This window comes from Penicillium arizonense, assembly GCF_001773325.1.
Source record: "Penicillium arizonense strain CBS 141311 chromosome Unknown PENARI_contig012, whole genome shotgun sequence".
NCBI classification, from domain to species: Eukaryota; Fungi; Ascomycota; class Eurotiomycetes; order Eurotiales; family Aspergillaceae; genus Penicillium; species Penicillium arizonense.
The window spans coordinates 166,316-185,622 of record NW_019173289.1 but is presented as its reverse complement, the minus strand read 5'-3'; the positions used below and the strand labels follow the sequence as shown (position 1 = coordinate 185,622).

At 48.2% G+C, this 19,307-nt stretch overlaps 7 protein-coding genes across 7 annotated transcripts; 3 read left to right on the top strand and 4 right to left on the bottom strand.

The window, feature by feature from the left end:
* Positions 1 to 126: 126 nt before the first annotated feature.
* On the bottom strand, positions 127 to 7,052 carry PENARI_c012G06693 (type I polyketide synthase; the record flags this gene model as incomplete). Its single annotated transcript, XM_022632946.1, has 9 exons — positions 127 to 177; positions 236 to 2,605; positions 2,712 to 4,292; positions 4,352 to 4,436; positions 4,488 to 4,606; positions 4,663 to 4,686; positions 4,745 to 5,323; positions 5,382 to 5,735; positions 5,790 to 7,052. The coding sequence occupies 9 exons, from the start codon at positions 7,050 to 7,052 to the stop codon at positions 127 to 129; spliced, it is 6,426 nt and encodes a 2,141-aa protein (XP_022487154.1).
* Positions 7,053 to 7,891: 839 nt separating this feature from the next.
* On the bottom strand, positions 7,892 to 9,611 carry PENARI_c012G02692 (cytochrome P450; the record flags this gene model as incomplete). The annotated part of the gene is made up of 4 exons (XM_022632843.1): positions 7,892 to 8,301; positions 8,354 to 9,158; positions 9,208 to 9,339; positions 9,393 to 9,611. The coding sequence occupies 4 exons, from the start codon at positions 9,609 to 9,611 to the stop codon at positions 7,892 to 7,894; spliced, it is 1,566 nt and encodes a 521-aa protein (XP_022487240.1).
* A 431-nt stretch (positions 9,612 to 10,042) lies between these two features.
* On the top strand, positions 10,043 to 11,488 carry PENARI_c012G08788 (uncharacterized protein; the record flags this gene model as incomplete). Its single annotated transcript, XM_022632997.1, has 3 exons — positions 10,043 to 10,242; positions 10,298 to 11,035; positions 11,086 to 11,488. 3 exons carry the CDS (start codon positions 10,043 to 10,045, stop codon positions 11,486 to 11,488), a joined length of 1,341 nt encoding a protein of 446 aa, XP_022487328.1.
* A 723-nt stretch (positions 11,489 to 12,211) lies between these two features.
* On the bottom strand, positions 12,212 to 12,603 carry PENARI_c012G05352 (uncharacterized protein; the record flags this gene model as incomplete). The annotated part of the gene is made up of 2 exons (XM_022632907.1): positions 12,212 to 12,227; positions 12,413 to 12,603. 2 exons carry the CDS (start codon positions 12,601 to 12,603, stop codon positions 12,212 to 12,214), a joined length of 207 nt encoding a protein of 68 aa, XP_022487349.1.
* Positions 12,604 to 13,470: 867 nt separating this feature from the next.
* On the bottom strand, positions 13,471 to 15,175 carry PENARI_c012G03802 (uncharacterized protein; the record flags this gene model as incomplete). The annotated part of the gene is made up of 4 exons (XM_022632865.1): positions 13,471 to 13,714; positions 13,768 to 14,607; positions 14,661 to 14,902; positions 14,960 to 15,175. 4 exons carry the CDS (start codon positions 15,173 to 15,175, stop codon positions 13,471 to 13,473), a joined length of 1,542 nt encoding a protein of 513 aa, XP_022487182.1.
* Positions 15,176 to 15,768: 593 nt separating this feature from the next.
* On the top strand, positions 15,769 to 16,312 carry PENARI_c012G04979 (DUF427 domain-containing protein; the record flags this gene model as incomplete). Its single annotated transcript, XM_022632899.1, has 3 exons — positions 15,769 to 15,849; positions 15,899 to 16,085; positions 16,212 to 16,312. The coding sequence occupies 3 exons, from the start codon at positions 15,769 to 15,771 to the stop codon at positions 16,310 to 16,312; spliced, it is 369 nt and encodes a 122-aa protein (XP_022487278.1).
* Positions 16,313 to 17,103: 791 nt separating this feature from the next.
* Positions 17,104 to 18,485, top strand: PENARI_c012G00380 (uncharacterized protein; the record flags this gene model as incomplete). Its single annotated transcript, XM_022632784.1, has 7 exons — positions 17,104 to 17,153; positions 17,217 to 17,395; positions 17,453 to 17,559; positions 17,617 to 17,815; positions 17,866 to 17,972; positions 18,031 to 18,311; positions 18,362 to 18,485. 7 exons carry the CDS (start codon positions 17,104 to 17,106, stop codon positions 18,483 to 18,485), a joined length of 1,047 nt encoding a protein of 348 aa, XP_022487136.1.
* Positions 18,486 to 19,307: the final 822 nt, after the last annotated feature.

Below are 19,307 nucleotides of genomic sequence, written 5' to 3'. Positions count from 1 at the left end.
TTTGAGTTAAAATAGCGACATTATTCAAGAAAACGAAATCCATAGAAAAGTAAAATCAAACTATCTCTGACACCCAAGTTCCCCAAATAATCCAATCTGTTAGAAATAACAGATGACCGGCATGTGCTATTTGGCGGAAGCTAGAATAAACTTTAGCTTCTTGGAGAGCTCTCCAATCTGCAAACCCGTAAGTCAGTATTGGGAAGATGACAAAGAGTTTTCTCCAAATAAGTACTGGGAAAGGGAGGATACTCGCATTTGAGGGTTGCATCATGCTGAAATGATTTCCAGGGACGGAAAAGGAAAAAATATGGTTGGTCGATATAAGCGATTCCCATCCTCGGGGGCCGGAATCAGTGCGTTTGTCTAGAATCCAGCTCGCAGTGGCATCGGCGGCCAGTGAAGGGTTTTCCCTCCGCCTTGGGTCATTCAATCCATCACACACACCTTCCTGAGCCCATATAATGGATGTACGGGGTGATGAACCAGCCGATATTGGAGAACGGGCTGGATCGTAGGTACCTAAATTCTTGACAGTTGCATCAAAGTGGTCAAGCAGAAGTTGGCGCTTTGAATTTGGAAGTGCGGCGTCATCGGTTTGTGTTCCGCCCAGAACGCCGATGGAGTTTAAAAACTCGATGAGAGTGTAAGACATGGGAGCTAGCACTGTGGGACATGGCGCATCGATAAGGACCAGGTCATGAACCTTCTCGCCGGCGTCGATGAGCTGTTTGGATGCTTCATACGCAAGAACACCACCAACGGACCAGCCGCCAAGATGGTACGGACCTGAAGGACTGTGGTTTTTGATTGCAGACAGATATATTCTGACGACATCCTCGATACCACCGGTGTAGCTACCCGGGTCGTTGACGAAGGGGCAGACTAGACCGTAAATCTCAAAGTCCGCGTGAAGCTGTTGTAGCCCTGCATAGGATGCCGGGGACCCTGAGCCATCGGGAAACAGAAAAAGTGTTTTGCTGCTTGTTGGGTTAGACCGTTTCTGGAGAAGGATAGACTTTGCTTCAGGACCTCTCTCCTTAGTGGAGGGTAAAATGTCTTCGGGCCGTAGATCATTGTTGCCGCTAACCAGAGCTTGCGAAACTTCGTCCATTGTGGTATGATGGAGGAAGAAGTCCATAGGGAGCTCAACGCCCTCTTCTCGGAGCTTTCCCAGGACAGTCAAGCTCATCAAAGAATCGATCCCCAAAGAGGCAAGGTCTGCTGTTACTTCTAGCTCATCCTCAGCGAGACCGGTCTCCTCCAGGATGATATGTCTCACGAGATGTAAGGTATCCTCGGCTGAGCTGTCTGGTGTGATGACCTCAACAAAAGAAGACCCTGAACTTGGAGACGAGCTGTAGTGAGCAGCAGCTTGATCATTCGAGCGGCCCTCGCCCACTATATCGTTCGCGACAGCATGTGGCACCTCATTCAAAGAATCCAAAAGTTGAGAGATGGTAGAAAGTTCAAGAAACTTGCTGTGAGTAATATCAAGGTCCATCTCCTCGCGAAGTCGGCTTACCAGAATCAAAGCCATGAGGGAGTCAACTCCGAGCTCACTCAGGTTATCTTTGGGAGATATTTCGGATGCCGCTAGACCAAGCTCTCCGGCGATCAAGTCGAGCAGGGAGTTAGCTGACTGTTCAGATTGTCGTTTGACTTCTTCGGTTGTGTTGCTATTGACCTGCGTGGGTGGAGCTTGAGCCTTTGGAATAACCGGTTGCGAATGTTTCTTGTTCGGTGCGACTTGTTTGGCGGTCTCTTTGGCGGCATTTACTCTAACCGGCGGGAGAAGCATATCAAGAATGCTTCGTGGAACGCGTTGGAATCGAAGATCTTCGATCACACCGACAATTTCTCCCTCGTGCAAAATCCAGACGTCACCTCCAAACATTGTTTTATCAACCGGTAACATTCGAACGTAGGTTTGATATTGACCACCAGAAATGAGCTTCTGGGCAAAGCGCATACTCTCCCATCCATGAGATATGTAAACAGCATCTTGGTAGTTGATGTTCTCATTTCCATTCATGACAAAGCCTGACAGGTGAGCCAAAGAATCAATCCAGTAAGGACTGCATTGGAACGAGGCGTCATCGCCTCGCTCATCCAGGCTGACCGTGGCGGAAGCCTCATAAAGATTGCTCGCCAGGAGAACCTGACTCATTCGTTGGTACTCAGGCGCATAGTCCACCAGGCTGCTGAAAAGTCGATAGGCCAAGCGACTGGTAACTTTACTGATTTCTCCCAGATTTGCCTTGGTTTCCAGTTCCTTGATGTGTCCTTGTACCAAGTGAAGGCTATGCGACCAACGTCGAAGCCACTTCTCTGGCGAGCCATACTCGACAACACAATTGGCATGCCTGGTTGCTACCTTTTGCCCTTGTGTAATAGAATTATATTCGAGACGTACTTGTTGTGAGGTTTTGTCGACGTGCGCAATGACCCGCAAGATACGATTCTCGTGCTGTCTGGGAGACTTGATAATCAATGGCTGTGTTACCTCCATACCAGTGACGTTTAGGCCAGGCAATTTAATACCGGCTTGAATCTGCTGCTGGATGTGATGGGCGATGGTCTGGGCAACATCTGCGTAGATAGACTATACATATGTATTAGCAATTGTCATTTGTTTGGGGTCTTGTTCAAAGCGAGGATTGGCTGACCGATGGACAAAGAGCGGAACCATTAACACGATGTCCACTAACGGCGGCATAGATTTGGGAATCCCAGAGATCCGTTTCGAAAACCGCGATCGGATCAGAACCACTGTAGTTCTCTTCCACGACCCGATGGACAGAGCTTGTCAGCTTCTTTGCAGATGGTTCAACTTTGTGGTCGGAGGGTTGAATGGTGGGTAAAGCATCCCCTTTGCGCAGCGTCCAGTCATTCCGGTATTCCTGCCAGTATCGTTTGTTGTCAAAGGCATAGGAAGGAAGAGAGAGAAGCCGATGTGTGTGGTCGAAATCGCGGTGATACTCGGTCCAATTTATCGAGAAGCCCTGGTCATGCAAAGAAGCTAGACCGCTCACGATCACTTTCCATGGCTTCTCCTTCCGCTTCAATGTTGGAACCTTGAGATGTGTGTCGCCCAATATGCCTCGAATCATGCCCAGACAAATTGGATGTGGGCCGATCTCAATGAACACCGAGGCTTCATTAACCAGGCCCTGATCTTGTGATGACTGCACAGCATTGGCAAATTGTACCGTGTGCCGGCAGTGTTGGCGAATATAATTTGCATCAATTCGTTCCTCTGCAGCGAGTGGACGGCCAACATAAGAGCTCAAGATAGTAATTTGCGGTGCACCGAAATTAATCGCCTTGGCTACCTCTTCTAGGTTATCAAGAATGGGATCGACCTGGGCCGTGTGGAACGCAAACGGAACTTGCAGCTTAGTACAACGAATCTTTGCTCCAGATAAATGCACCTCCAGCTTATCGATCACCTCTCTTCTGCCGGCAAAGACGGTTTCCCGCGGACTGTTGGAGCAAGCAATTTCGACTTCCTCGGGGAAAGTAGACAGCAGTTCCCCAACAACAGCAGATGATTCTGATACGGCTAGCATAGAATGGGTATACGGCTGACAGTGAGTCTCTAGCAGACGCGCCCGGTGGCCAACGAGGAAAATGGCATCGCTGATAGAAAGGACGCCAGCCACTTGAAGAGCCGCGTACTCACCGAGGCTGTGACCGATGACTGCAGTGGGCTTTACTCCCCATGAGCGCCATAAACGAGAGAGGGCCATTTGAATGGACACTAGCCCGACCTGAGTCTGAATAGCCGATAGCTGATTGATATCGGAGACCGTCCCATCAACCAGGGGAATAAAAGACGGGTATCCTTGCTGCCTTGCAATCCCGTCGAATAGCGAGATATCAGCGCGGAATTGAGTCGATTTTGCGTGCAGCTCCTGAGCCAGGGCAGCATAGGTTGCACCCTGGCCGGTGAAGGAAAAGATCACTGAGCGTTTGTGGCTCGACAGAAGTGAGTTATATGGCTCCAGTCCCTGTTTCTTTTGCAGAGCCGCTCGGATCCCTTCAATTGTCGGCTCGGCGACTGTTACTCGAAAAGGATAATGGGTTCGACGAGCGGTTGTCGTATAGCTCAAGTCTCCTGGCGAAATATCTGGGTTGCTGAAGGTGTATGCAATCAGTCTTTCCAGGTTGTTCTTCAATGCCAACGCTGTATGCCCGGAGACCGTGACTGCGTGCGAGGGACGAAGGTCCTCTTCCTCGCGGGCACCGGGCGTAGGGGGCTCTTGGATCAACAGCGCAGTATTGCCACCCTATTTAATTTTGTGGTCAGCAAATGTGACTCTTTCTGAATCTCAGTAGAAGAACTTACAGCGGCGCTGAAATTATTGACGAGCACCGTTCGCTTCGGACCTCTAGGTGCCGGCAAAGGGGTTTTGGCCGTAGCGATTCGGACACTGTCAGAAAAGTCAGAGATTGCCGTGTGAATATGTTATCGAAAGTCTTACTTTCTTGCTTCGAGATCTGGAAAGCCTTTGTTGATCTCATTTTTAATCCCAACATGGGGTGGAATAACCCCTTTCTTGAACATCAGTATGGACTTTATCAAAGATGCGACTCCAGATGACTGTAGTCAAATTAGCTTTTCTCAAACTAGAAATAGGGGGATAGCGCAGTGCTTACAGCTTCTCCATGCCCTATGTTCGCCTGAATTACGGAGTTAGTATCAGATTGAACCACCACGATGAAAATTGGATCGGCTTACCTTGATAGCTCCCACGTACAATGGATTATTAGCAGGTCGGGAAGGATGAGCAGGAGCAAATACATCCGTCACTGAGCGCATCTCTGTTCCATCACCGGCCTGCGTCCCAGTGCCATGCATCTCAACATAGCCAACGTCAAAGGGGTCCACACCTGACTGCTGCAGAATCTCACGATACAACTTAGACTGTGTTTCGGCATGTGGGTGCGTAATGCTGATTGCCTGTGCGGAATGGTTTGTAGCAGCACCAAGAATAACGGCGAGAACATTGTCATTGTCAAGCTCAGCATCACAAAGCCGTTTAATGATAACTGTTCCGACACCATCTGCGCGACAATAGCCGTCGGCATCATTGTCAAATGTCTTGCATGACCCGGTCTTCGAGAGAAACTGGCCTCGACTTAAGCCCGAGAATAGGTCGGGCGATGTGAGCACGCTCAATCCACCGGCTACTGCTGTGTCACAATCACCGCTCCAGAGAGACGTACATCCAAGCTGAATTGCGGCCAAGCTGGAAGAACAGGCAGTATCGACATTGAAGCTCGGGCCCTCGAATTTGAAATAGTAATTGATTCGTCCCTGAAAGAGTGAGCCGTCTTGAAATGTTGAAGCAAGGAATAAGTATTCGGACACCTACAGGTCCAAATGCGCGGATTCCACCAGTGATGAAATAAGTTCCAATATCTTGCGATGAGTTCACATCCCGGTAGTCATCGCTAGTTTGGCCATAGAAGGTTCCAATGCGATTCAAAGCCGTTGATCGTGTTCTGTTGGGAACATATCCGGACATTTCCAATGCCTCATAAGCTGTGACAAGAGCCAGCCGTTGCATGGGATCTGTCTGCAGAGCTTCTTTCGGGGACATGTTGAAAAATCGAGGATCGAAGTCTCCAGGTCGGTCAATGAAGCAGCCGTATGGTGTCCAACTGGTGTTCTTTGCCTTACCGTTCGGGTCTACATGCTTCTCAGCATCGAAGCGGTCTTTAGGAATCTAATTTGACTCATCAATACCTCATCAATGCGACCGACGGCGAGCTGTGCTTACCACTCGATGCATGTCAAGACCGGCCTCCAAAACACTCCACAGCTCTTCAGCACTTTCCGCACCGGGAAATCGACCCGACACACCAACAATAGCAAGGGGGGCATTGTTGTATGCTCCCGATGGCTGGAACTGGTCCTTCCGAGAATCAAGAGTGATCAAATCCCGAGTGACGACGGCTGCTTCCGTTCTCGACCTAAGTGCCGATGCAAGGCCCTCAGCCGCTGTAGTTGGTCCGACCACATGCAACGCGACGGAGGCGGTGCCGTTTGCTTGGATTTGAGTGACGAACTCGTCAACCACCAGGTCGAAGCGCAATGGTGCTTGCAACGTGTGATGTACAACACTCTTAAATAAACCGAGAGAGTTTGGAGCATCGACCGGCCTTCCTGTCAAAGGACAAAGAAGAGTCTTCCGCGTTGGAAAGCTAGCCAAAAACTCCGGGTTGACACCCGCTCGGTTGAGGAAACTGGGAAAATCCAAAACACCGTGTATATGTGAAGCATGGTATGCTCCGTAGATCGGGAGTTCTCTCATCCTCTTGCTAGGATCGGACTCGGTCAAGCTTTCCGTGAACCGACGCAAGGCAGGTGGTGATCCACTGACTGTAACACCGTTCAGGCCAATGGCACTGATAAAGCATCGGTGGCGGAGAGACAAAATACCACCAGCATCATAAACCTTAAGAGCTGAAAGTACTTCATCCTCGCTTATTTTCGAGATGGCCGTTGACCAGCTTTCCAGTGTTGCGCCCTGCTCGTGCAGCATACTGCTGGCAGTTGCTACCTGCAACCCCATCTGAAAGGCGATGGAAACTGTAGGCACAGCCAGAGCTTTGAGATCATCAAGAGATGCGCAGCAGGCGTATGCTGCCGCGACCAGGGATCCGGTGCAGAGACCAACGACCGAGATTTCGTCGTGATTTTCGGGTTGACGAGCCCTTGCTTCGTAATATCGGAATAGTTGCAAGAATTGAACAACCGCCAGAAGAGTACTGGAGATAGCGGGATGACAAGCTCCATTGCTTTGATGATATATAGTGGCGAGGTTATGGACAGTGTCAAAACGTGGTAGGTGTTCCCGATGAAACGGACGAAGTCGATCACTCAAGAGGCTCAGCGTGGTGCTTGCATCTCGAACAAAATCGCTCTGAGCAACACTCTGAGGAGCGTCTAACAATAGTCTCTTCGCCAGCGAAGAAACATTGCCCACTTGGTCCCCGAGGAGAACTAGGTGACGTTCTTGTGTTTGATTTGGCCGGTGCATGATGTGCACAATGTACAAAATATGATGAGGGTATTGATGCTGATAGTTCAAGCTCCTAATTGATGCTAGGCCATACGAACGGCTTTATAATGGAATAACAGCAACCTTAGCCATCGATACAACTATCGTCGTTATCTCTTAGCTTCGATTTTCATGTCGAGTCGAAATCTCGTATTCTGCGCATTGGACTACCTTGCGCCATACGCTCTCTCGATTGCAATCTCTCCGTTCTTCACAATGAGCTCTAGAATACCCGTCAAGCCAATCTGCAGGGGCAAGATGTCGTGTAGACAGCGCTTTCGTTGCAAATAGATCTTATCACCTCATCCACGTGTCGCACGATCTTACACCTCGCTTGTCATTGCCTCTGTCTGAAAGAGGGGCGCAATTTTACTGCTTGATGGTGGTATCGGAGGATAGCATGAGGTGAATAAAAACAGATGAAACGAGGCGTTGAAATCCTCCGAAACTCTAATGTTTATCGGAACCTACTCTTCGTCCGTTTCGACTCTTATCCGTACGTTCTCGGAAGTTGTCTTGGGGCCGATATCTGAGTTTATTGCTCAAAGGTCTGCAGGCATGGTCTTCCTATTCTATTTTGGGGTGTACCTCGCCTACAGAAATACTCAGTCGATTGCATACTAAGACACGTGTTGTCGGCCAGTGGTTTCCCCTAATACCATTTAGGACCTACGTACTACATAATGGCATGATGACATGGAAAAAATAGTGTTGCAATTTGCTGTAACTTGGAATACTATCACTCTAGAAGTGGAAAACACTGAAAGCAATCTAAGGAAAATAACGTCAAAAGGACCAGCAGCATCGGGTGACAAATCTTAACGACTGCGGAAAAGAACACGCGCGGTTTGGTTAGGCTTTCGAGAACGATCATACCAAGAACCCTCAGGCAGATTAGTTGGATCTTCAAGCCGGATATCGTAACTCTGCAAAGCATGAGCCAACAATAGTTTTATCTCCTGCGCTGCGAAGAAGCGTCCAGGACATGCGTCCTTGCCGTGTCCAAAGTTGATATGTGTCGGAGATGTAGTCACAAACTGGTGTCGATTTTCGTGACCGGGCTGCTCTCGAAGCTTGGAAAAGCGGAATGCATCAAAGGTCGACGCATTGGGATAGATATCGTCATCCAAATACATCGCATACATCGGTGCTAGAACATAGGAGCCTTTGGGAACAGTCGTGCCGTCAGAGAATGTGAAATCCTGAATCACCGCGCGAGTCAATTGGGCTAGGAAATAAGGCGTTAGCTGTGAAGTTTGATCCTGAAGTTTGAAGCTCACAGCTGGCAAGAGGAGAGAGCCTCTGGCTTTCAGTCAAAAAGCTGTCGAGCTTCCGCATTTGACTCAATGCTCGCCCCGACCATCCGTGCTCCTGGACTGCGCTATCAATCTCGGTTCGAAGCTCTCCATGAATTTCAGTATGGAAGGCCAGATCCAACATCGCGTTGAGATAAGTGGCACTTGTTGTATGCACTGCCGCCACATTCAAGTGCAGTAGACGAAACATCAGCCGCTCCGGATCTCTCTCGCTGGAATTTGGTGCCGCGTCCATGACCCATTGAAGGGAATCAACGGGAGGCTTCTCAAGTAATCCACGACTTTCTTCCTGCAAACGAGCTTTGATGTACGGGATGAGATATTTTCGAGCTACCCTCTGCCGTTCCTTAACGTTGGTCACAAATTGCGTGACCGTTGAGCGAAGGAACTTAGGCCAGGCGCGAAGCTTGTCGGCTCCTCCGAATACATCTATTGTATATTTGATAGACATATCAAGATACTCCTCATTCCGACACAACGGTGCCCCGACGAGTAGTCTATTGGCAGTTCGGGTTGCGATCCGATGAGCTGCTCTAGACATCACGACCGCCGTCCAATCTACACAAAGATGAGAAAGGGCCTTTGGTTGACGGGGTCTGGGAATCTCACCGGTTGGGTTTCCTATCTCGTCTCCAAATGACAATTTGATTTCGTCGCGAATATCATCGATTTTGTTCTCCAGGTTGGGCGTGAGATGTGTCTTGACAATGTGGAAATGAAATTTCTCTGCCTCGACGATTGGAGACACTGTGTATCTAGTTTGAAGCACCTGACACTTTCATGAGATAAAGTCCCCTTATAATAGTGGCTTTGCTTACATCGTTTGCCGACTCTTTAGCACTCAAATGCGTTGGCGGTGCGGTGCGAATTTCATCCACGAATTTAGGCGGCACAACTACAATCCAGCGGATGGGCGTCCGAAGTTGAAAGAATTGTCCGTGACGAGAGAACTAATTTGATGTCTGGTGAGTATAAGTCTGTTGAGACAATCCTTGGAAGTTACCTTTTCGTAGCCAGCTCTCAAGGTTCCAGCACTGTCGTGAAGATAGTGCAGCGAGTCCTTCCAGCGACCTCGCCAGCCCGAATACCTACTATAGACAGGAACATTGGCCCGCGAAGGGATCAATCGGATGCCAATGGTAATAGCGACAGTTACCAATAATAAAATTGACCAGTTGCCCTGAAGGAATGTCCCGACCGTTGGTTCTCTCACGATAGCCATGTTGATCACAATTGCAGAATAATTGAATTCATGTTAATCGGGGATTCACTTGATGTATACTCAGTATACTCAGTATACTATGTTTGTTTCTTTTGCCGTGATTATCGCCGTGTTTGTCTCGAGCGCCACAATTCCCCATGGAGGAATGAATGGACGATCGCTTCGCTTTGGCCTCTCGCGATTCATAAGATATAGTTTCCTCTAGTCGGGATCCCTGCAAATGCTATTTTGGGCTTTTCCTGATGCAGACGATGGACCCTGATGATAACATTCATGCAATCATTTGGTGACATCGTATTTCCCTGTCGCGTTGGAAAACGTAATTGCGCGACCTTTCTGGATATATTTCTTCGGGTCGTGGTTCAACTCACCATCCCATCCCGCCTGTTCAACTCGCCGACTGAACACAGCAATTCAGCATTAAGAAAAAAATGGCCGACTCTGTGGAAGACAAACTATCGATTAAAATCCCTGATACTGAGGCAAACAGCACCCAGCCATCTGACGCAGAAGGAGAAAAAGAAGCCAGTTCAATTCCAGCACCAGTTCCATTGGTCCCTCCTCCTCCCAATGGCGGGCGTAAAGCCTGGTTGCAAGTAGCAGGAAGCTTCTTGCTTGTTTTGAATACCTGGTGAGAGGGATATCCTTCTTAAGGTTGTTGAAAACCAATTGTGCTGATAATTTAGGGGACTTGCAAACTCATTCGGCATTTTCCAAGCCTACTATACAACAACACTCCTACCGGAGTCCACCCCCTCCGCCATCTCATGGATCGGTTCCATTCAAGGCTTTTTACTCCTTTTCATCGGAGTTCTCTGCGGACGTGCATTCGACGCTGGGTACTTCTTCCCGGTCTTGTCACTGGGTATCTTCCTTGAAGTGTTTGGGATGATGATGACCTCACTGAGCACAAAGTACTATCAGATTTTCCTCGCTCAAGGCCTTTGCGTTGGTCTTGGATCTGGATGCCTTTTCACGCCCGCCATATCCCTGGTAGGCACATACTTTTCGACTCGACGCAGTCTCGCAACTGGAATCGCTGCCAGCGGGAGCAGCGTTGGCGGAATTTTGTATCCTATCATTGTTCGCCGGCTAATTGTGCAAGTTGGATTCCCTTGGGCTGTTCGTGCTATGGCATTTATCATGCTCGGTACTCTGGGAATTGGACTTGCCTTGCTCAGACCACGATTGCCGCCTCGTCGGTCGGGCCCTTTGGTAGACTTTGCAGCGTTCAAGGATCCCGCCTACGCGACCTTTGTAGTTGGATTGGCTTTGGGATTCACCGCGTTTTTCATTCCATTTTTCTACGCAGAAAGCTATGCTCTCAACATCGGAGTCGACTCCGAGCTGTCATTCTATATCCTGAGCATTATGAATGCTGGAGGCATGATCGGACGAATGTTGCCCAATGCTATCGCAGACAAGTATGGTTTTATTTCTCTTTGAGTGACCCGCAAAAAACTAACGGTTATAGACTCGGTAATTTGAACGTCATCGTACCCTGTGGCTATATATCTGGTATTATCGTGTTGGCCTGGGTGTCAGTGAAAAGCCAAGCCAATCTCATCGCCACTTCTTTCCTGTACTCCTTCTTCTCGGGAGGCTTGATGGCGCTACCACCAGCCGTTCTCGTTGGTTTAACACCGGACCTCAGTCGAATCGGTGTGCGAGTTGGCATGGCTCTCAGTGTTGGGTCATTGGGTGTGCTGATCGGCTCTCCCATTGCGGGTGCGATTCTATCCAGCGAGAGTCATCCAGAAGAGCGCTTGGACTTTACGGGAACTCTCATCTTCACAGGTATTGTACTACTTGCGACCGGGGCGTTTATGAGTGCCACTCGCTTCTTCAAGCATGGATTTAAGTCGGGCAAAGTCTGAACTGCGAGCCGGAGACTGTGGGAACGGACGTGGGTAGATCGGATCCTTTTGTGGGCAATTGAATTAGACGGGTATTCGATAGCGACATGTGGGATCAACATATGTTTTACTGACATTGCCTTAGACGGAAATTTATATAGATAGCAGAATGTACCGGGTACCTCTGGTCCCTATACAGAATACGAAATTGCATGAAAATCGCTTTATGATTCTATAACCTTATCTCTAGTATTCTATGAATGAATGTCTGTCATCACAACCCGAAAATCAGCTATCAATGAGCTCCGCATCATATTATAAAGGTCTAACCCGTCTGTATCATCAAGGCTGCAAGCTCTTTGATCGAGCCTTTCCAACAATCGAGGAACCTTTCCAACGTCAAGGAGAAATATTTGCTTTTTCAACGACCTTTCATCGGCTTCATCTAACTGGTACGAGCCCAATGTAAGTCGAGTAGCCTGTGGCGGGCTTCCTAGGCGCTTCTCTGCTTGTGGATGAACCAAGAGATTGAAATAATCGGACTGGCCACTCGACGTAGGTGAAATCGATAAAGTGGGATTGGCCACGTGTATAGAATATGGGGCTGACGCGGGATTCATTTCTGGTGTATTGATGGACTTCGCACCGAGTCGCAGATGGAAGAGTATTTGATAAAGCTTGAGGGATTTTCGTAAAAGTATTAGAATGAGGAGTCGGGTAGTGCTGTCGTGCGAAATAGAGCATTTAATCGAGTTGCATACTGTGAGCAATGCATCTTTGTTATGTCGGAGTGCGACATCCAGGCCCAAAGATCGTAGATCAGTCCTCTGAGCCTTTTCCAAGGCTTGTAAAGTTGACCCAAAGCATGCGCAAGATATTTTATCATTGCCAAAATCGTCAAATTGTCGATCGGTGGGCGTTGAGTGTAGTAATCTCGTTGCGAACTCGGGAAACGCGATGACCGACTCTCCATAAAGTGCCTCACTGATTGAAGGAGGGTCCATAGAGACCCATCCGTTCAATGGTGTATCGAGTGTTGCAGTTTCAGGAAGAGCACCGTCGCCAATGATGCCCCGTAATGATAGATGTAAGTCGCCAGGCTCATCGTCCTCTTTGCCCTGACTCGGAGTGGACATGGTTGACGCTTCTGGGTTGAATGAAGGATTCCTCACAGTTGGAACTCGACCCGGTCGACCGGGGGGACTGTGAAAACAGGGAGAGTACAAGCTAATACATCTTTGGCATCCAGATGGTGTTGGAACGCATTTTACTTTGGCTTGGTAGCAGTTATCGCACGCGGCTCGCAATGAGGGCTTCGAAGCGCTCATCTCGAGGTAGAGAGATTATCAGGGACCTCCAGAATGGATTTTGTTGCGTATGACTTTGGCTTTTCTTTAATTTCTTATTATTGGTACCCTGCGACGCTATAAAGAATACGAAGTCTTTGGCCTCATTATCAAATGTAGATGGCTTGCCTATCCGACAGAATGTCGTGCTTGAACAGGTACGGTTTTCAAACAAGATAAATCGTATTTTTATCACACAGTGCGTTATTGATGCGATATATATCAAACCCCATTCGTCTATTTCTTGGATAATATGATTTAACTCAAGGCTAATACGATAGGCCAGGGACAAAGAGGTTAGTTAGCGGTATGTGTAGAAACTGTTGAGGTATGTGCGCCCTATCTTGAAACGATTTATCCAGATACGAATGACGCCATAATAACCCCCAATGGCATTCTGCAGCTTAATACGAGAACCGCATATTCAAATTTAACTATGATTGACGTTTCATTGCCCCTGGTTGGTTTCCACTAACAATCTAGATTCAAAATGGCCAAGTTGAATATTCCGCTTATTCTCCGTAACTTAGTTATCTATCACAGACCCTGAGAATCAAGTGAGGTATCACCGTCTATCTGAAACTAAGCAGTCTCAAACTTTCATCCATCACCAATATACCCTCCCAGATCTTCCTCCATAAACTCCACTTTCTCCGCCTATTGTGCTCTCTTCCCGCGACTTTCGAAAGGCAACAGCACGCTGAGGATGATAAGAAGTGCGTACAGGGCAGCACAGACGAATAGAGGTGTGGTTGTCTCGACGTTCGCGTAGCTTCCCACAATAACTCCGACAATGCCTCCGACGCGGTTGAATATCACACAGATGGCATACCCAGTGGCGCGGTGCGCCGACGGCAAAATCTCCGGAGTGTACGCATACATAGTTCCATAATAGATATTCCTGTAACCAGCTAGTTAGACATCATGAGAGGAAGAAAGGAGCTCATCACTTACGTCGCAGCAGATATGGCAGCAGACACGCCGACATTTTGGGCCGGAGTCTTGATCTGTGTGTACCCAAACTGTAAAACCATGGTCAACAGCGCGCCCAAAGCCATGGTGCCTCGACGGCCGAACAGTTTGGTTTCAACCAAAACCCCAGCAATGACAGGACCAACCAGGCCAACGACTTGATTGATCGCATAGTTTCTCCAAGTGAGATAGTTGGAGCTGCTGTTGACTTTCACTCCCTGGGATTTGAGATAATATGGAAGGAACACATGGTACAAAGGACTGACAATCCCAATCACGAACCAGTTGAGCATGATCACGAGGAACGACCAGGTCAACCGCTTAGTTCGAAAGAGACCACTGAAGTGTGCCTTGATCCGGACAACGGACCAGACTGATTTTTCCGTGTTCTTCACATCCCCTTCGCCGCGGAGCTCTTCCAAAGTGAGATCAAATTGTCGGTTATATTTTATCGACAAATCTCTCAAGAACTGGATTACCTCTTCATCGCGATTTTGAGAGACGAGCCATCGGGGCGTTTGCACGATGCGAATTAAAAAGACTCGCAATAAGCTCAACACGAGCGTAACGCCACCAATGGTGAAATGCAAGTACCGCCATCCCATATTGTCTTGGTAGGTACATGTCCCTGGCCCGGCAGAAGAGGAACAAGTGTAGTTGCTCATAAATGCCCATGCAAGCAGGCCTGTAATAGTATATCCCACTGCCCACCAAATGGACATGAAGGTGACCAGCCAGGATTTATTCGCGGGCAGAAATTCCAGGAGAGTAACCGAGTCCAGGATGTAATTCCCGCCAACGGCCGCGGAGTAGAGAGCAACCCTATCAATAACATTAACAGACCATTACGGCGCACGAAGAAGGGTAAAACCAACAATGTCGCGAATGAAATGTAACCGGGCATCCCACCCGCGATAATTGTAAATATCGCCGCCAGCAACAAGGAAGAGTTGAAAGCAATTTTGCGACCAATGATATCTGCCGATAGGCCCCAAATAGCTGCGCCCGCCAGAAGACCGATTTGTGATGCCAGAGCAATCCCCTTCAGGGATTTGTCTGGGCTGCCGTATTGCATGGTAACTGCGGGCATTGCTATGGACTGACATATTACCAAGAGCTGGAAGAAATTGTTAGGGGTGGTCTTTTTGTCTAACCATAAATACAAGGCTCTTACCGAGTCAACCGTGTAGCCAAAGCCGTTCAGAAAGAATAGCTTCCATTGAAATGGAGTCATGCCAATCTTGTCGATGGCAGTGTTGATAAGGGCCAGCTTTTTAGCCAAAACGGGGTCGAAGACGGAACTATCGAACACATCTTTGGATTCAACGACATAGTCCGTAGCTTCTTTGCTAGCTCGCTCCGAGGAGACAGATTTTTCAGTTCCTGGCATGGTGTTCCTGTGCTTTCGCGAGTAACAGTTGTTAAAAAAAGAGTGAAGCCTTTCAGAACATGTTCAACAGTTCAAAAAATTGTCTTCCATCGAGCAATATATTAACCACCCAGACGCGCGCATGGAGCAACGCACAAGCACGCTATAGCGCCATCGAAAAAGTCTAGCTTAACGTTAGATAACTTCCGCGTCTTAGCACCATTAAGCTATCCTAGTTGGAAAAGCGACTTGCGAGAAGAAGGCGCCATCAACGCGCAATATGAGTACTAGATTTGCCAGTTTAAGCCTGTTCGATCTCCAGGCACTGTAAGATAGGCACCTGCAGGTCGTTCCCATCCTATTCGCCGTCGGAGCTTTGAATCGGAGGGTTGAAATGGCGCCAACGGGGGATACGCATTGGCCCGCTCTTTAGTGTGAGCACTGTCCCTCTCCGATGGCGCTCACATCCATTTTATCAAGTTGTATTCAAGAGCAACAATATAGGAGAATTCCCATATAACTTACCCTACTATATTGAGAATTCGAGATTCCGCCACTCGATAATCCAAAACGCAAATCTGCTTCACGTTCCTTCCGTTTCCCGAACTATCACCATGCCCCGAGCTCTCGCCAAAGTAGGCGACCGCATCATCGCAGAGACATCGAGTTGGAAGACTGTGGAGAATAACATCTATGTAAGCTTTACGAGATTTAATTCGCAATATTGGCTAACTTCAAATATAGTTTCCCCGCTCAGCAATCATCGATGATTCCATTTTGCAAGATTCCGATCATTCGACCTTTTGCTCTTGGAAAGGCTACGCCTCTTACTGGCATGTGAGGGTGGACGGGCAGACGTTTGAAAACGCAGCGTGGTATTACCGGGAACCCTACGATGCAGCGGCGGATATCAAGAACCATATTGCTTTTTGTAAGTCACTTTTCGTCCTTGGGTTGGTCTTTGGTCACGATTTCTTGTTATATCTCACACCCTATTTCGGATAAACAGATGGTAACAGTGTCAAAATATTACAAGAGCCTTGATAAGGATGAATAGTATGTGGCAAGGTTGATGGGCGTGTGAATATCAGTGGTGGGCATGCAGCGTTGGAGATTTTTCATTCCGCAGACCGGCCTCAGCGAGATTATGAGGGTTAGGTCAGTTATGTATAGAAGTATTTGATATACGTCCCTACGCCATCTCTATTGAACTTCGCTAGGGCAGGGTGTTGATGTTTCCGGGTTAGATCCAATTGTCGTGGACGAGAACAATACCTAGAGCTATGAAAAGGTAGTTAAAAGGCTCTTGGCTCTCAAGTCAATCGTGTTCTTATGAGCCAGCAAGTACTCGAGTTTGTTTATATAGGTCTCCTTCTCCAATGTTGATCATTAAGCTAACATCAGCCGGGATAAAATAAGGGTGGTGCCATTTAGTGTTGGTAGGGCCGCCCCACTTATCGGCCCTTCCGACCCTCGCTGGCATTCTGCCCTCAAAAAGCAAGTAGACCAAAGATCAATCTCGTCAATATCGCTGATAGGCGCAGTGTCGTCTTCGTTTTCCTTGATCGCCTCATTCTCTTCAATGTTTTCCTGGTCCTCCCTCTCGGCCGTCCGATGGTCCAACAGACTCAGTTGCTGGCTCAGCAAAGTACCCACCTGATTAGAAATCCGGCTTCACCGAAGCACCAAAGGCGAGGAAGGTCCAACCTGTGGATCCATTTCTATGATTTTGCATTCATAACATAAAGTAAATGCAAAAGAGCTCCTCGAACTTCACATTGGTAATCCGGAGAGTTTTGTTTCTGAATTTTACCTTCGGGCAAATTAGTAATGAGCATACTTGTTGTCATGATTTCATGAGTCTCTGGCAAAAAACTATTAAAGTCCGCTGGTAGAACCTCTTGATTTCTTCAAATCGCGCCGGCAAAATCTCTCAACAAGAATCCGAAATGGCTGACAGTAAGACACAAGTGCTCATTGTGGGCGCAACTGGGTACATGTACGTTCACACGTCCAGCAATAGCAAAATAGTGGAAGGGTAACCCGGCTGACCCTCCAATAGTGGCGGATCAGTTCTCTCCGAGATACTGCGGTCTCCGGAAGCTTCCCAGCTGAGCATTTCGGCCCTCATCCGTCGCCCAGAACAGGCGGCGAAGCTTGAGGCATTGGGCGTGAAGTCACTGCAGTTTCAGGGACTGGATGACTTAGAGGGCTGCAGGGATGCAGCTTCCAAAAATGATGGTATTTAAATCAATCTGTCTCACATGTATCCTTCTTTAACTGACTGTGTTTCTCCAGTTGTGATCAATGCCGCATCTGCCTCCCATGACAGCTCTGCCAAGGCGCTGATCGAGGGTCTGGCTCTGAGACAGAAGGCCACAGGAAGAGGCTCGTACTTGATCCATGTGAGTTTCCTTCTTCGCGTTGTGCAGCTACTGAGAGCGGAAACTGATACAGTTTAGACATCGGGTACCTCCATTCTGGGCGACCACCCTTATACCGCCACCGCGCAGGAGAAAATTTGGTCCGACGAGGACAATATCTATGCCATGGAAAAGTCTTACCCTGAACGTTACGGACAGCGAGTCGCCGATGTTGCCGTTGTCGAAACAGGATTGAGTCTTGGTGTGAAGACGTATATCGTCGTCCCTCCTACCATTTGTACGTTGAATCAATGTCAAGAGATTGATTTACCTGCTCATACTTAGCAGATGGAAAGGGATCCGGTCCATTTGCGACTCTCAGTCAACAGGTCCCTAATCTTGCACGCTTGGCCCGGAGGCGTGGATATGCTGCTGTGATTGAAAGCGGCAAAGGCGTATGTGTGAATACGAACGGGTGAAGTTATTTTATTTACTGACTGTTTGTATTGACAGATCTGGAACCATGTCCACATGGACGACCTCTCCGCGTTCTACCTTATGCTCTTCCGTGCTGTCATTCAGAAGCAGAGCTGGCTTCCTTCTGGCCCGGAGGCTATCTTCTTCGTCGAAAGTGGCGAACATACATGGCTTCAGGTTAGCCAGGGTATTGCCGATGCCATGCACAAGAGGGGTCTTCTGGCGACGAACGAAGTCAAGTCAATCAGTCTCAAGGAAGCAGCTGCGGAAATCACCAAAGGCAATGAGAGCCTTGTGGAGATCACCCTGGCATCGAAGTATGTGACTTTCTGATATCTTTGGGGTGACATGCTAATGTTTCATTTAGTGCGCGAGCTCGGGCCGATTTTGCTCGTAATAGGCTGGGATGGAGTACGGCGCGTGGGTTGGAAGATTTCTTGAGACATTTCGATGGCGAGATAGAAGCTATGCTGGGAGAACTTCAAGGCTAGGCTTTGGGAACTGAACCCTCGAACATTCTACGTTTCATCAAAAGTCTGTTCCCACTCCCAATTTCCGCTCCCCCTATCAAATATATGTACCCTAGTTTCTACCTTATTAGAGAAAGAGTGGCAGCGGCGATATTATATAGTACTATGAAGTCCCCGAAGGAGGCTTGTTAGGGGGCCGGCCTAAGCGAAAGGATTCTAAATCTACTCCCGTAGTTAGTTTAGCATTTTAGAGAGAACGCTACGATCTAATAACATTCTGTTATTGTTTAGCTAAGGGAGTTAGTGCAGTGATCGCGCGACTTAGGTGATTCTCACCCTGCCTATTACGCACTCATCCCGCTCACCCCCAGTCGTGCGACGCTAAAGCAGTGCTCACCCTAAACCCACCCGGGCGACACCCACCCGACTACTAGCCGCATATAAGCCACATGCCGGTAACTTAATAGTTAGGTGGGTGACCACTAGCGAATCCTTACTATTGTATGTTGTTGTTTTATTTTTATATATTGCTATTCTCACTCTACAATAAAAAAGATTTTACAATTCATCGCAAAATTGGCAGTGTCTCAAAAAACTAGAAGGGATAAGTAGGTAATCGTTAGACCCCGTAAATGGGCCTCTCTGGTATCCGGGCAACGGAATTAGAAGCTTAGCCGCAGGGCATGAAACAAGTATTGATATATTATCAAAGTTTGAACGCTCGTCTTTGCAAGAGCTAGCAGGAACTCCCTATATACAAGATGGCGTCCTCGTCAAGAGGGCAACAAATGATGCCACGTGTCTTTCAGTGGCCCAGTGCTCTGATATCTTCATGGCCACCAA